Source organism: Oncorhynchus nerka, linkage group LG3, assembly GCF_034236695.1.
Source record: "Oncorhynchus nerka isolate Pitt River linkage group LG3, Oner_Uvic_2.0, whole genome shotgun sequence".
Lineage (NCBI taxonomy): Eukaryota > Metazoa > Chordata > Actinopteri > Salmoniformes > Salmonidae > Oncorhynchus > Oncorhynchus nerka.
In genome coordinates this window covers 58,396,426-58,413,247 of record NC_088398.1, presented here as the reverse complement: position 1 = coordinate 58,413,247, position 16,822 = coordinate 58,396,426, and the positions used below count along the sequence as shown (strand labels likewise).

Genomic DNA, 16,822 nt, shown 5'->3' with positions numbered 1-16,822 from the left:
AACATTTATACTTTTTAGATGTTCATAATCTAAACAACTTTAAACCTTTATGGAATAGTTTAAAATTAAAAAGTAGTCCCTATAGTTTAAAGCTTCTCTTGTGGGCCCAGTTTTTCTAAACTTTTCTAAACGGAATTTCAGCAATTGTGGATTAAATGCTCGAATTTAGTATTTCAAAACTGAAAAATGTGATTCTGATTCTTCTGATTGGGTAATCCAATCCGACCTGTATTAAATGTTGTTCTTGCGTTTCTCAAGACTCAAAGGAAGTGATTAGAATTGTTTTGATTCCCGAAAATCAGGATAATCTTGACCCGACTGGAAGGGATGATTTAGATAGGCGAAAGGCAATACAACCGAGATATTTCAATGAAACTAAAGTGGGGAGGTTTAAAAAAGTTATTACATCTGAAAACCAAAGCTTCGGGATGTTAAACTGACTGCAGTATAGGAATGTGGTCAACTCTTAATATTAATAAGTGTCAAACAAATGCAAATGCAAATGCAGCCTAGCTACCTACTTAAGCGAAATACAGAGGCTAATGTAATTTATTTTATTATCTTTACCTTAATTCACGTAGTTTACTCATTTCTGATTCACCATGACAGTGAACGCGTAGATAGCTGTCCAGTATTAGGTGGCAATGAGTAGGCCTGTTTAATGCAATGAAATTACGGTTTCTGTGATCTTTATATTTTGGTATTTGGACCTGAATGACCCTATCCGATTATTTTCAGAAAATGTGATCCTGGATAGCGAAAAAGAGCATTATAGACTAACAGTTTTGAAAAACCCGGTCCTGGTGCCTCCGACATAATGTTTCATATCCACCACAAGACGACGCCATACTACCGCATTCAGCTGCATGCATCCGTCCAAGACAAAACATAAAAAATAAAAAGATCTTGGTCTTTTTTTGAGAAAAGTGACTCAGTGAAGTCATAGTCCCACTCACCAGCGCAAAACTCTAATATTCTGGGCCTCATTTTGACAAATAAACAATGAAATGTGCTGATTTCATCTCATTCGAGTGCTACCTCAAGTGCCACTCCTGTTTCTTAATTATGAAAACAAAAGTTATATTGTCTAGCTTATTTATGAGTGCCTGTTCGAAGAATGTAAAACAGATCGGGAAGGATGTAATGTGATCTATGGGTGACTGTTAGGCTATGTGTGTTTTAAAAGAAAAACAACTCAATTAAAGCTATAATCCTTAATTGAAACAGTAGCTGAGGGATGGGCCTGGATAAATGTTACCACTCAAATGTATAAACAGATCTATAGATGCAAGGACTGACTGACCATCCAGGATATCAAGCATTTCGCTACACTCGCATTAACATCTGCTAACCATGTGTATGTGACCAATAACATTTGATTTGATCAACTTTATAGTTTTAACCATGTTTTGAGGCTATACAGTGTTTGTTTACATTTACATTGTTTACAAAGACTGGAGTAAACCAGACTTATATTGTGGGTTCTGATGGGGTACGACAGTTGAACTAAGCGGATGAGGCATTTATAAGTTATATTCTTCAAGAATAAATGGGTATAGGCCTCTATATCCTTACTTTATAAGTCGAAAACTGTATGTATATCAACTAAAGATTTTAGCTTTAAAGTTCCCAACATTTTACAAAATGGATTGTCTTAGCTAAGTGGTGCGTTTTTGGCTAAAAAAATAAGATTAATATTTGTTCGTCAATAAAAAAAAATATTGGACATCGTTCTGAAGCCCCGGCAAATAATAATACTTGTATGATACTTACATTGTTATTATTAAAAGCCTAGTAGGTATTGTTATATTACAACAGTGTAGGCATTCTATGTTAATATTTGTATTAGGCTTCAACAGAGTAATAATAAAAACATTATGATTATTATTATTAGATTGTTATTCTTAGCCCATTGGTGTTTTTGTTATGCATTTCCCTAATAAGATATATAGGTCATATCTGCACTCCACACAGGGGTTAGATAGACACGTCCATGCAGCAGGTGGTCACCTGCAATATGAACGCGCCGGAAGGGTTCCATATCCTAGGCCTATTATTGAAACCAAAACCCATCGCGCTATACACAGCTGGATTTCGAGCCAGGACTTTATATCCGCGTCCAAAATTGTAATTTATAACACGCCAATACCAAATAACTAATCAGTGGTCTAACTAATTAATACATATTTGCATTTTTGCATAAGCAATTAGTGCGATGAAGGTGCAATGAAATGCTACGTGGAATTAGTTCAATCTAAGCGTCCATTCAAGCGGAAGGGCATTGGTAGGAGACTAGGAGTAGGGACTAGTATGTATTCCGTGCTCTGGGACAAGGGCTTCTAATTAGTGCTAGAGAACAGGTCAGATCATCATATTCAAATAGATACGGTGGGTTTAGGATGTTTGCAACCAAACACCAAGTTGAACCCAATGCACCCCACTGGGCACACACTGGTTGGACCGACGTTGTTTCCACGTCATTTCAATGAAATTAAGTTGTACCAATGTGGAATAGACGTTGAAATTATGTCTGTGCCAAGTGGGATGTTATATTAACTTGGTTTATCTTTTTGCATTTAAAATGTTTTACGATCATAACAGTAAAGTATCATATTGTTGAGCACAGAATAAACGAATAATGTTTGCAAAGACATGTTACAATATGAAGCCAATATCAGTGTGAATTATGTTTATACATAGGCAAGTCTAAAGCAAATTCACGTTTAATCAGTGCATTTTCTTTAGGAATTAGTTATATGTTTAGCCAATATGTTTAACAGATAAATCAAATCAAATCAAATGTTATTTGTCACATACACATGGTAGACTGGTCTTATTGTGTATTATTTAAACCAAAGTTAGCCTAGTAATTATGAGCTGTTAAATACATAAATAAATTGTTTTGTGAAGTCTATCCTAAAATCATATGTAGTTCTAAGAGAAGTGTGCTGTATTCCCTCTTGTAAGTGTAGCTGTCGGTGGTGCTGAAAGCCTCGACCACGTGTGTCTCCTGCTAACACCGTTTACATGGTAACAGAAAGATGTAGTCAAGGAAGCTGCGTGCGCAGCTTGTTCTCGTAGGGGACTTTCGACTGACACAACTTGTCCTGGTTTTATGACAGAGTCGAGATAAGGTGTTCTCTCTCAGGCAGCACTTTGAGGCGACCAGGTTATGTGGCCACTTGACGGTTACCTACATCACGGAGTAGACCCGTGCTCTGAGTTGCTCCGCTGGGCCATTAGCCTAACCGACGCTGTTAAATATATGATTCAGAGCTGAGCAAACAGTGTGAATGTGGGGTGTTTTTCTCGGGATGTCCGTGTCAGACACTACCGAGTTGAAATGTTGAAAAAAATAAGCTATTTTAATGGACGTTTACAAGTTTAAAATGTTATGATGGCTCATCATTTCGGCAAAATTGTTTTAATTTAGACTTTTTGTTTAGCATAAAGAATTGAGTTATTTGCGCAATTATCCATACACGTAGGCCTATGCTACTATAGGCTATATCAATAGGTTTATTTAAATATATTTATAATTCATCCCAAATTATGTGCTTATGAGTGTATTTCCATTTAGGACTACCCAAATGCCCAGTCGTTAGATTTTAGGCTATAGGCCTAGAGTTACTCATTTTGTGAATGACCAGACAGTCCAGTCCGTATGGTTTTTAGTTCGTGTAGCAGATTGTCGGTCTCATTCTTAAGCCTATGGACTAATTTTATAGTCCCACCATATAACTATTCTGCTTAAATATTCAATCGTTGTCTTGTGGTTCAGTTCTGTCTTGATTGTATGTTTTTACCCCCACTTGTTACGCTGTCTGTCCAACGGTCAACACGTAGATTTTTGGGGAATTATTGAACAGAAGATAGCAGATTTTGGTCGTTGGATCGAGGCAGTGAGCCGTGAAACAGGCTTTTGTTAGTGCGCGTGCGACTCGCGTGCCGACCTGCAGTTTGAAAAGAGAGGGAGACTCGATGCTCATTACTTCAGCAGCCCGAGCTCGGTTCAGATTGTACAACCACTGTTGCCAATCAACATCACGCACTGTTAGAGATGGGGACAATAACGCTTACAGATGAGCACTGATGCAGTCAGCAATGAGCAAAAAAAGAAAGGCAAAGTATGCATTTGATCTAAATTAATTATTTTTGTTGTTATGAAAGGCCAGTATGGGGCCTTTCATATTGCCAGCAAGGGCCTTATTCTTTCCTTGGTGACTTGACGTGTTTATTGGGCTATGTTAGGTGTGTTCAATGTCCCCAAAGTATCCTAATGTGCAAAATTACATTATTCCATAATTATGAGATTCATGATTAATAAAATCAAACCATGTAAAGAGGACACGCGTGGGAAATGGGTTGGGCTTGAGTATTGGTAGTGATTGAATATGTCTTACGCACCAAAGGGTTAATCCATCCTGCGGGTCCACACAGGTCTATGGAGTCCCTAACTGGTGACAGATGGCCACTTTCTTTTGGCCACAAAGGAGCGGAATACAGAGCGCTGGCGAACACAAATGGTCCCACATCACGTGACACTCGAGGCAGTTTTTGCCTGACGTAGATGGACCATATGGCGCGTGCCGGGAGTAAGACTTGGGTGGGTGGAGCCTGTTCCTGACTGTCATTGGGTAACGCGATGGTGATGGTATTAGGGATACAGCCATATATACACACAGGTTCATCTCTCTCTCCCAGTCAGTCACTCGCAGCATCAGCAGCAGCGCTATATAACCCGAGCATCTGTCGGCGCAGCCACATTATAATCCATCCACCGGACCTCACACTTCAGGAGGGGCATGCCAGAGTCATAACAAGATAATTCTGCAAAAGATAGGTATTTATTTCTCAATTTTATAATGCAATAACTTATTTATGCAACTGTTTTGGGTGAAAGTAATTGCATGGAGTGCTGTGTGCTGTGATTTATCTGTTACATTGCCATAAAGTATAGTTATTTAACAGTTAAAGATTTTCTGAATAGGCGTGAATCATTTATTGATACAAAGCTGCTCAGATGATAGGTGATGTGACCATATGTCACCTGTTACAAAAAGGAAACAGGGATTCAGATATTCTGATTGAACTCAGCGATGATGTTTCAACTGACTGGAGATTTAAAATAACGTAAATGCAACAATTCTTTTCTATCAAATTGTGGACTCGTTATGTCAAGCTATTAGGTGATAATTGAATACTTTATGTATTATGCTACTATAATGTTTTTGGTTTATCCTGACCACAAAGTACTGTTCTACATGTTGCTCTCAAATTCCTATGACGTTTATGACAGCCTATATAATCATCGGTGTTGCAAACGTAATATTGATTCTTCTGATACAAAATTATTTTTGTTTGACTTAGAGTGAAATAAAATAGTATAGCATAATGCACATTTTCCAAAACGAACTCCTGCTGAATAGGCTATTGGTCAAGTAGAAAATTATGTCCTAAGTGAGTCTGCTCACGGTTGTCTTTTTTATTGACAGATTTCCAATATGACTAAGTCCTACACGGAAGAAACCATGATGTCATCAGACCCCCAGGATTCTGCGACCTGGACTGATGAGTGTCAGGGCTCCCAGGATGAACAGGATATGGAGAAGAAAAACGGCGCACTCGAATCCATGCACGGGGACCTCGAGGACGACGACGAGGATGGGTTAAACAGATTGGATGAGGATGATGATGAAGATGAAGATGAGGAAGAAGAAGGCGACGATCAAAAGCCTAAACGTCGTGGACCAAAAAAGAAGAAAATGACAAAAGCCAGAATGCAGAGGTTTAAGATGAGGCGCCACAAGGCGAACGCGCGCGAAAGGAATCGTATGCACGGACTCAACGACGCGCTCGAGAGTTTGCGTAAAGTTGTGCCATGTTACTCCAAAACCCAAAAGCTCTCAAAAATTGAGACTTTGCGTCTGGCTAAAAACTACATCTGGGCCCTGTCAGAGATCTTGCGGTCGGGTAAGAGCCCAGACATCATGTCATTTGTACAGGCCCTGTGTAAGGGCTTGTCTCAGCCCACTACTAATCTAGTGGCAGGCTGTCTCCAGCTCAACCCCAGAACGTTCCTCCCGGAGCAGACACAGGAGATACCATCTCATATGCAACCAGCAAGTGCTTCCTTCGCCGCGCATCCCTATTCCTACCAGACCCCGGGTCTTCCCAGCCCTCCATATGGTACAATGGACAGCTCCCACATCTTCCACGTCAAGCCCCATTCATACGGAAGTGCGCTGGAGCCGTTCTTTGAGACCGCGCTGCCGCTTACAGACTGCACTAGTCCATCATTCGACGGACCTTTAAGCCCACCACTGAGTGTCAACGGGAACTTTTCCTTCAAACACGAGCCTTCGTCTGAGTTCGAAAAGAACTACGCATTTACAATGCACTACCAGGCTGCCGCGGGACTGGCGGGTCCACAGGCACACGCGCCCCTTTACGCGAGCTCTGCGCAGCGGTGTGAGATACCGATGGAAAACATTATGTCGTACGAAGGACACACTCATCACGAGAGAGTCATGAATGCTCAGCTTAACGCTATATTTCATGATCCGTGAATACATTAAACCATCAAAGACTGATAAGAGTGCGTCATGATATGATATCCTAGTGCCACTGATGCAAAAGAGCAATTTATTATCATCTTGATTCTATCATGTAGCCTATGTATTTATTGTTGTTACTGCCTTTAGGAGAAGTGCGGATACATATGCATATTCTCTTTCACTTCATGTATTGTATTCTATAGCGCTTCTATAGGTCACATTGTGGAAATAGTGGTGACTATACTCAGAATGTGTTGATTATCCATGCTACAAAATCACAAGCAATAATTTGGAAAACTATGCAATTTTTAAACGAATACTTGGGCCAATAAAATAAATAATAAAGATTTCTATATTTTTCAACCAGTATTGTACATCTCCCATACTGAATTATTTTGTTGTGATTTTGTACAGAATTATGAATAGCTTTTTTATGAAGTCGAGTCGTATTTGATTTCACACAACTCCATGTTGTTAATGTTTTATAAAATAGTGTTATGTCATGTTTATATGATACAACCGTTTTATTTAAAAAAGTTATGTATACAGAGGCAAGTGCTAATACAAATCGGTTGCCTTAGCAATTATTTAGCCTACTGCAAATCATGCAACGTTGCACAATATTGATAACTTTATTTCCCCTAAAACATTGATAGCCTACTTAAAAGTTTAATAATGCGCAGGGGCCTACTACTTGCAAAGTATCATAAACGCCTAATTGTGTATACAACGCTTCACCTGGAAATGCTCATTGCATAAAACGAAGTAGGCCTACTTATTATTTCATTTCAAAATTCAACCGTGGCCCATCTTCAAATTCATTATCAGTGCAGCACATTTTGGAACATTTACATTTACATTTACATTTAAGTCATTTAGCAGACGCTCTTATCCAGAGCGACTTACAAATTGGTGCGTTCACCTTATGACATACCAGGCACCTTCTTATTGCGCCATTGCATGCATGTCCAAATCAGTGCAGAAGAGCTATTTGCAGCATGATGCTTATAGTCAATGTGTGCCGACTGTATATTGTTTGTAAACATTTTATAATGTAGGATGTTTTCAGGACTCATAGGGACTGAGTGCCATGGAGTTATACTCATATGTTCGTTATTTGCATTTTGGTTTTAGTTTTAAACTCTCTTCCGATGTGTATTCAAGTGTACATAAGTCAGTGGAGATAAATGTATATCATGAGGCGCACTCAATTATTATTGTAAAATAAAGTGAATGAGTAGCCTACAATTTCTTTAATTATTATCTGGATCGACAGATGTAGGATCTTAGTTTGATCATTCCTTTGTTGCTGAGAATTTCCTATACAGAAAATGCAAACCTGTAGTCTATTTTAGGTTTAAAGAGTATTCTTAAGTTTGTAATTTCCACTTTGAAATTTCAGACTTGATTTGCCCTAACGAAAAATGTATTAACAAACCTACAACAATGTCCATGAATTATAATCCACATAATAATTCACATGTCCTATTGCTGCAGGATAATGTTCCTGCTGTAGCAAACTGGCTCAAATTGATTTCCTGCATCTGCGTTGACAATGACGGAGCTAAACAGAAATAGCTACTTTTGAGCAGGACTGATTTGGTCAACATTACGTTGACAGGTGTGGCTCAATCATCAACTATATGGTTCTTTATAATGATAAAATTGCATAAAAACCTAAATGAAAACCTATAGCCTATGACTAAATCTGTCAAAAACCAGAGTTAAGGCACAATTAGTTTCAGTGGCTTTCCCCTCAGTCCCTCAGCCTGGTCGCACAATAACCTTGACTTCGTTGAAACCCACATTCGACACTTCTTGGATGTCCAAATTATTGACACATTCTCTAAAATATGGGTCAAATCTTTACGCATGGAGAGTGACTATTTCTCTGCCCATAAGGATATGCTACTAAATCATTATATCCTATATTGTCCTAGGCTATATTATGAATTGTAGATGCATGAAATTAAAAGCATCTTGATATGAGAAATATTAAGACATCCATTTGTGATGAACATTTAGGCCTAGGCTATATGAGTGAAAATGAGCACACCCCCTTAGCCAGCATTTATTTACCTAACGTTGTATATAAAATACTGAAGGACAAAACGAGCGTTTTTCTGCCATGCCACGAATAGCTGCAGTAAGTCAAGGGGCATTCACATGCCACCATGGTTTCTTCCCAAATGACACCCTATGCCCTATATATAGTGTACTACTTTTGACCGGAGCACTATGAGCCCTGCACAAGTATAGAAGGGTATAGGGTGCTATTTAGTAGGAACACCATCTCGTATGCAAACCGAGCAAGACACAGATGTTACTTCTGCTGGGGAGGTTTTTAATTGATGAAAATGATCTTGTTTATGCATGATCACACTGGCTGCATCTATAACCCAATACTTGTATTATAAGGGAAAACACCATGCAGCGAACCAACTTCATGATATACATTCTGAATGGTGCTTCTTTATTCACTGTTCATGTTGAATAACCATTAGAGATGTTTCCTTGGATATCAGTTCTTCCTCAATATCAGAATCTTCACTGAACCGTTTAATCATTTGATTATAAGCATACATCTTAGATGGAAGTAAACACTCACAGCATGCTTTAAACTGGAATAATAACATGAAAAGATGAAATGAATGTGTGTACTCCTGAAATCTGTAAATCGTGTGTACCCAAAATACAAAATGTATTATGTATTTTGTATTTCATAAATGTATTTCATAAATGCACACCGTTTTTTATTTATTTGAGAGACATCCCAGTCGGTTGGCTGTAAACTATGTAAAATTGGGAAACTGGCATCCCTGTGTCATCTGTAACTTTATGAATGGGTATGCAGGGTTCCTTTGTTAAATCAGGAACTGTCCATGGTGCTGCTAAGGATATTGGCGCATTAGTCTTGTCTAGGTATATAGTCTTATACCCGTATTACTCAGTAGGATATGCCAGGATATTTTATTGAATTAAAGACCTATAAAGGCCACTGTTCTATAATTACTTTGGTTAGTTCGTAAACCTTCAACATTGAGGTAAAGTCAATGACATAATGGACAGGACAGACAGGGTCCTGAAAAATATAAATCCATTCCTGTGCGTAACTCAAACTTTACGCACCGGCTATTTGGATTCGGTGCATAGGCCAAGCATGTAAACGAATTTAGAAATGAACCATAGCATGATACAAATGATGTTCTAATGACTATCATGTTGGCTGGATGAAATATAAACACACCATACGTTATATCCATCCTATAGGCTCTTGACAGAGATTTTCTTCAGAACCTTTCTTGTGGGCGCGTGCCGCGGAGGAACACTTTACGGGCTCAGCCTGGTGACTTGAAGTAGGCAGAGGGGTCATGGCTAGATTGATTACAGTTTATGTCACATTTACGTCAAAAGTTAACTTTTCTGCATTTTAGCTAACCCTAACCATTTTCTTAACCTAATTCTCATAACCTGCTACGTTAATTATCTCAACCTGTAGCAAAAGTTAATTCTGGTCAATTCTGACATAAACTGTATACCATCTAGTCATAACTACATAACTAGACAGAGTGGGAAGTTTCAACTGTTGGACCTGCCATAATGACCTTACCGTCGCGGGCACGCGCCCATGCAAGCAACCCAGTAATAGCCTACAAAGTAGGCACCATTGTGGAATAAGACTTTACCGTTAACGTTTTTAAATGTTCGAGTCCCCTCGAAAATCGATAAATGAAGGGGACGCATTGTCAAAGAGCCAAGAGGAGTTGAGTGAGACGCCACCGCGGTCTCCCGTGAGTACAGGAAACCGTGGGAAGAAGAACAAGAGAACGCAACAACCAAAACAACCCGATAAACGCTCGTTCTTAGCTGCACAGCTTTGCGCGGAGGAGTCGAGTGAGCAAGAACAAGAACAGCCAGAGAAACAGTACACCGATTACGACACAGACGAACCGATAGTGAGAGGGATATTTCAAATAGGGAAGAAGAGTCACGACGTCCTTCTGTCGTCGACGAGGGTGACATGGAGTCTTATTCAGCCAGAGACCCCTACAGGTGAGCTCACTGTTTCACCATTATCCATGACAATTGCAGACGTGGTCTGTTTCTTCTACCAGTGCCGCATGCCGACCAACATAGCCTACATCACATGTAGACATAGCTAACCGTTTCTTGGCTTTAGGAAACAGAATCCCCCCCATGAATTGGTGAATTTCGGACATTTCCTACATGGCTTGTAAGAAGTGGCACAAAGGTATTTGAGAAAAGAGGGTTGTACGTGTTTAATTGATCTGTAGGTTAGATTCCAGATAAGATTGACTCCTTGATACGGTAGATGAACCAAGAAAAGGTGCAACATCAATGACAGCCTATCAATTGCAAGCCATGAAGTAAACATACTTGGCTCTATGGATACAGACATTAAATATTGACAACAAAAAAAACGTTATAAAATGTATTTTTGTTATAAAACAAAGAATATTTAGCAAATTTAGCATAGGCCTATACTATAGCCTACATATAGCCTATTATTCGCACAGTATGTGATGTAGGCTTATAGGCCTATTGACTGTTACTAAACCTATTATAACAGTTAGCCTTTTAAACCTATCAATATTCAAAACGTTATTGTTTGATATTTTACTTATTTGGGTTTCAAACTATGTTACACAGCAGTGTCAATCAGTTTCAGTCCCCTTTGTCAATGGTGACATAAATGGGAGTGACACTCAATGGCCAGCCCATGCTGTAGGGTAAATTTCAATTTTGGGGTGAAATGATGTAGGTCTAGGTTACCAAATATTATTCTGGAAGCAGAAAGATCTTACTTGGTCTTGTATTATATTGCTGTAAATAAATTATATTATGTGCTGCCTCTTGAAGAGCTTAGCCAGCCAATAGCCTAATAAGAATTCTTTATTTATTGTTGGCCGCTCGGCCAAAGTATACGGAAGATAAAATCACTAAACCAGTTAGGAAAAATGTAGAAAGTGCCTGTTGCCAGAAAGTTATGTGTAACAGATGTGTCGGTAATAGACTCCGTCTCTGACCAGCCGGCTGGCCGACTATTGTGACCACCTAAAGTAGGGCATCTGGCGCTCATGTGGACAGTTAGGGTGCGTCCCAAATGACACCCTATTCCCCTCATAGTGCACTACTTTTGAACAGAGCCATATACACTGTAAGGAATAGGGTGTCATTTGGGGAGCAGACCTAGAACATGTCCAAGTAAATGATACTCACACATCGCCATCTGCATCTCCACACTGAAGGATACATGGGACAACGTGTGATCATCATGGGCTGGTATAGGAGGCCCTACTTGCCTTATCAGTTTCAATGGAGAGGGGGGTGGGGTTGTAGCCATTTTTCTTGTGCACAGACTTCAAACATAGAATCAAATGTGTCCAAATGGTTGATCAGATGAAACAGTTTCATCAAAACAAAATGAAAAAAAATGAAACATATGGAGAGTTTGAACTAGATATCCATCCCTTTCATGTTATTTTTGGGCTGTTGTTGTTTTGTACAGTATATATCTCTCAAAAGCATCAATTGCTTAGTGCAAAACAGATTGGGTTTCATTTTGCTTAATAATCTTTACAGGCAATACTTTTTGGTTATGTGTGATCCAAGCTAATGTTATTAAGCCAGCACTCTCATTACCCAGAAAGCATCAGTCTAATAACCCCCTATGGCCACTACCAAATGCTCCAACAAAACTGCCAAAAAAACCACAGGCACATGTCTGATTCGCTGGAGGTTGTCTATTTGACTGGGTTTGAGATTCTGTTCTGCCCATGGATAGCAGATCAGATCTGTACAGTGGTCTCAATTTCAATGATCATTTGAAATATGACTCACAGTAGCCTATATATTTGACATGCTGAAGTTATGCCAATGTTCAAAGAAATGCAATGTTATGTTGTTTTGATAGACAGAAATTAATATTAAGTTATAACAGGTATTCTTTAGGTACTGAACATATTCAAGTAGCTATAGTGTACTAAATAATTGTACTTATTTATCTGATGCTCTCATATCATTGAGAGGCAATACTTTTAATATCACAGTTTCAAACACTAAATGCATCAACTCACCACAGATAATATTCATAGTGAATTAAAAATGTAATGTAAACCTACTGAAGCGTTGTGTTTGCCCAGAGGCTCCTACAATAGCTTGACCTTGAGACCCCTGGCTTTGCTTTCGTTGGCCTTGTTTACTGTGATTGGACCTTGGCCTGAGGTGACTGTATTTAGTACGTGTATGTGATTCCTGCTGGGATTGAACCCACAACTTTGGCAGTACTAGGTGTCTTGACCTAGGCAAGGAAAACAGTAGAGGTTTACTAAATCTGTCTCCTGGCCACAGCATTTAAACTAGATAGCATGTTAAACACTTTTATTTGTCAAATGTCTCTTATTGGATGGATGTCTAAGAAAACAACAATATTTAGATTGACACACAGTGAATGTTTACAAAATGCAATTTAACTTCATAAAATGTTGTGCTCCCTTTTATTTCACTCTGTCCTAGATATCCTTCCATGAGGTTCAGTCCCTGTGAGAAGGATATGACTTCTCTGGCCAGTTCACTTGTGGGTTGTTAGATGTAGGGTGTTGAAGTGTTAATTTGATGTTCAAAAATATCCTGTTTTCCCAAGACTCTGAGACTGTGAGTCAGATCTTAGCTCGTCAGGTCCTCTGTCACTGCTACTTGTCAGTCTATCCTCAGTTTTAGGGAATTAATTGCACCACAGAGGTTCTTGGGTCTACAGTGCATTCGGAATGTATTCATAACCCTTGATTTTTCCAGATTTAGTTACGCTACAGCCTTATTCTAAAATAGATTAAATTGCGTTTCCCACCTCATCAATCTACAAACAATACCCCATAATGACAAAGCAAAAACAACTTTTTAGAAATTTTGCAAATGTATTACAAATTAAAAACAGAAATATAAAATTTACCTACGTTTTCAGACCCTTTACTCAGTACTTTGTTGAAGCACTTTTGGCAGCTATTGTAGCTTCTAGGGTATGACGCTTACAAGCTTGGCACACCTGTAATTGTCAGCATAAATCTCAAGAAAAGGGGATGAGGCTTGACGGCTAATGTAACATGAGCATTTGTAGGCTACATACCGGTTTATATATGAGCGTGTGTAGGCTACACAGGAAGTTTTCAAACTCCTTGACCTTTTCTACATTTTGATATGTTACAGCCTGAATTTAAAATCGATTAAATTGAGATTGTGTCACTGGCCGACACACAATACCCCGTAATGCCAAAGGGTAATTATTATACATTTTTTAATTAATAAAAGCTGAAATATTTTGAGTCAGTAAGTATTTTACCCCTTTTGGTAAAGCAAACCTAAATAAGTTCAGGAGTAAAAATTTGCTTAACTGTAACGATGTACGCTGGGAGTCGGGAAGCAAGTTCAGGGAGTGAATACTTTTAATAAATAAATTAACAAAACAACAAACACAAACAGCGCACCGACATGAAACAGCAACAATGACGACTGGGGAAGAAACCAAAGGGAGTGACATATAAAGGGCAGGTAATCAAGGACGTGATGGAATGCAGGTGAGTGTCATTATGCACGTAATTCTGGTGACAGGTGTGCACCCTAACGTGCAGCCTGGTGACCTAGAGGCCAGAGAGGGAGCACACGTGACGCAAGGCTCCAGCTGCAGGACACCGACCAAGATGACGATCCCGGGGATCAGGAGCGGACCGGTCACCTCTGCTAAGGTGCGGGAACCTGTCAATCCGGCTGAGGTGCAGGAGCATGACGACCTAGAGCGCCGGAAAAAGAGCATACGTGACAGTACTCCCTCCCCGGCGAGTTCGGCTCCAGCCGCAGGACGCCAACCACAGGGACGATCCCGGGGATCCGTGGCGGACTGGTCGCCTCCGCTGAGGAGCAGAAACTTGACGAACCGGCTGAGGAAAGAGAGCCTGATGAGCCGGCTGAGACCTCCCCGGTTGCCTCGGGTTGAGGCACGGGAACTTGTTCACCCAGCTTAGGCATGGGAGCCTATCCAACCCGCGTATTCATGGGAGCCTACAAACCGGCTGAGGCCTCCCAGGTAGCTCCGGCTTGAACACCCGGACCCGACTTCACCCCCAACACAAAAAAATATATACACTCTCTGATGCTTCCCTTTGTTATAACAATGTACGCTGAGAGTCGGGAAGCAAGTTCAGGGAGTGAATACATTTAATAAAAAAAATAGAGGAAGGTAATGTCGATAGAGGAAGGTAATGAGAGATACCGGGAGATGTTTTGGCAAGGAGTATGCTGCAGCGCAGGCGCGCTGAAGAGCGCCTTCTCAGCCCAGCACCATCTGTGCCAGCTCCACGCACCAGGCCACCAGTGCGCCTCCCCAGTCTGGTACGTCCTGTGCCTGCTCCCCGCAATCGCCGTGCGAAGCGTGTTATCTGTGCGGTACCATGTGTGCCGGCTCCATGCACTAGGTCTCCAGTGCGCCTCCACAGCCCAGTACGTCCTGTGTCAGCTCCTCACACTCGCCCTGAAGTGCGTGTCACCAGTCCGGTGCCACTTGTGCCGGCTCCACGCACCAGGCTTCCGGCGACGGTCCCCAGTCCAGAGCTTCCGGCGACGGTCCACGGTCCAGAGCTTCCGGAAATGGTCCTCAGTCCAGAGCTTCCGGTGACGGTCCCCAGTCCAGAGCTTCCGGTGACGGTCCCCAGTCCAGAGCTTCCGGCAACGGTCCCCAGTCCAGAGCTTCCGGTGACGGTCCCCAGTCCAGAGCTTCCAGTGATGGTTCATAGTCCGGAGCCCCCTGCGACGGTCCACAGTCCAGAACCTCCTACGACGGTCCACAGTCCGGAACCTCCTACGACGGTCCACAGTCCAGAGCTTCCAGTGATGGTTCACAGTCCGGAGCCTCCTGCGACGGTCCACAGTCCAGAACCTCCTACGACGGTCCCCAGTCCAGAGCTTCCGGTAGCGGTCCCCAGTCCAGAGCTTCCGGTGACGGTCCTCAGTCCAGAGCTTCCAGTGATGGTTCACAGTCCGGAGCCTCCTGCGACGGTCCACAGTCCAGAAACTCCTACGACGGTCCACGGTCCGGAACCTCCTACGACGGTCCACAGTCTGGAACCTCCTACGACGGTCCACGGTCCGGAACCTCCTACTACGGTCCACGGTCCGGAACCTCCTGCGACAGTCCACGGTCCGGAACCTCCTGCGATGGTCCACGGTCCAGAACCTCCAGCTCCATGGCAGGAGCCTTCTTCTGCTTTCCATCAGACACTGGGAGACAAATTCACCTTTCAGCAGGACACTTCCGGCGCCGACAGAGATGGCCGCCTCGCTTCGCGTTCCTAGGAAACTATGCAGTTTTTTGTTATTTTACGTGGTATTTCTTACATTAGTACCCCAGGTCATCTTAGGTTTCATTACATACAGTCGAGAAGAACTACTGAATATAAGATCAGCGTCAACTCACCATCAGTACGACCAAGAATATGTTTTCCGCGACGCGGATCCTGTGTTCTGCCTTACAAACAGGACAACGGAATGGATCGCATGCAGCGACCCAAGGAAACGACTCCGAAAAAGAGGGAAACGTAGCGGTCTTCTGGTCAGACTCAGGACAAGGGCACATCGCGCACCACTCCCCAGCATTCTTCTTGCCAATGTCCAGTCTCTTGACAACAAGGTTGATGAAATCCGAGCAAGGGTAGCATTCCAGAGGGACATCAGAGACTGCAACGTTCTCTGATTCACGGAAACATGGCTCACTGGAAAGACGCTAGGGTGGAGGTAAGAAGAGTGGCGGGGGCGTATGCCTCATGACTAACGAGACATGGTGTGATGAAGGAAACATACAGGAACTCAAATCCTTCTGTTCACCTGATTTAGAATTCCTCACAATCAAATGTAGACCGCATTATCTTCCAAGAGAATTCTCTTCGATTATAATCACAGCCGTATATATCCCCCCCCAAGCAGACACATCGATGGCTCTGAACGAACTTTATTTAACTCTTTGCAAACTGGAAACCATTTATCCGGAGGCTGCATTCATTGTAGCTGGGGATTTTAACAAAGCTAATCTGAAAACAAGACTCCCTAAATTTTATAAGCATATCGATTGCGCAACCAGGGGTGGTAAAACCCTAGATCATTGTTACTCTAACTTCCGCGACGCATATAAGGCCCTGCCCCGCCCCCCTTTCGGAAAAGCTGACCACGACTCCATTTTGTTGATCCCTGCCTACAGGCAG

At 41.5% G+C, this 16,822-nt stretch overlaps 1 protein-coding gene across 1 annotated transcript; it reads left to right on the top strand.

The window, feature by feature from the left end:
- Nucleotides 1-4,753: 4,753 nt before the first annotated feature.
- On the top strand, nucleotides 4,754-6,924 carry LOC115111428 (neurogenic differentiation factor 1-like). Its single transcript, XM_029637463.2, has 2 exons — nucleotides 4,754-4,843; nucleotides 5,496-6,924. The coding sequence occupies exon 2, from the start codon at nucleotides 5,505-5,507 to the stop codon at nucleotides 6,567-6,569; it is 1,065 nt and encodes a 354-aa protein (XP_029493323.1). The 5' UTR covers nucleotides 4,754-4,843; nucleotides 5,496-5,504; the 3' UTR covers nucleotides 6,570-6,924.
- The last annotated feature ends 9,898 nt before the right edge of the window (nucleotides 6,925-16,822 follow it).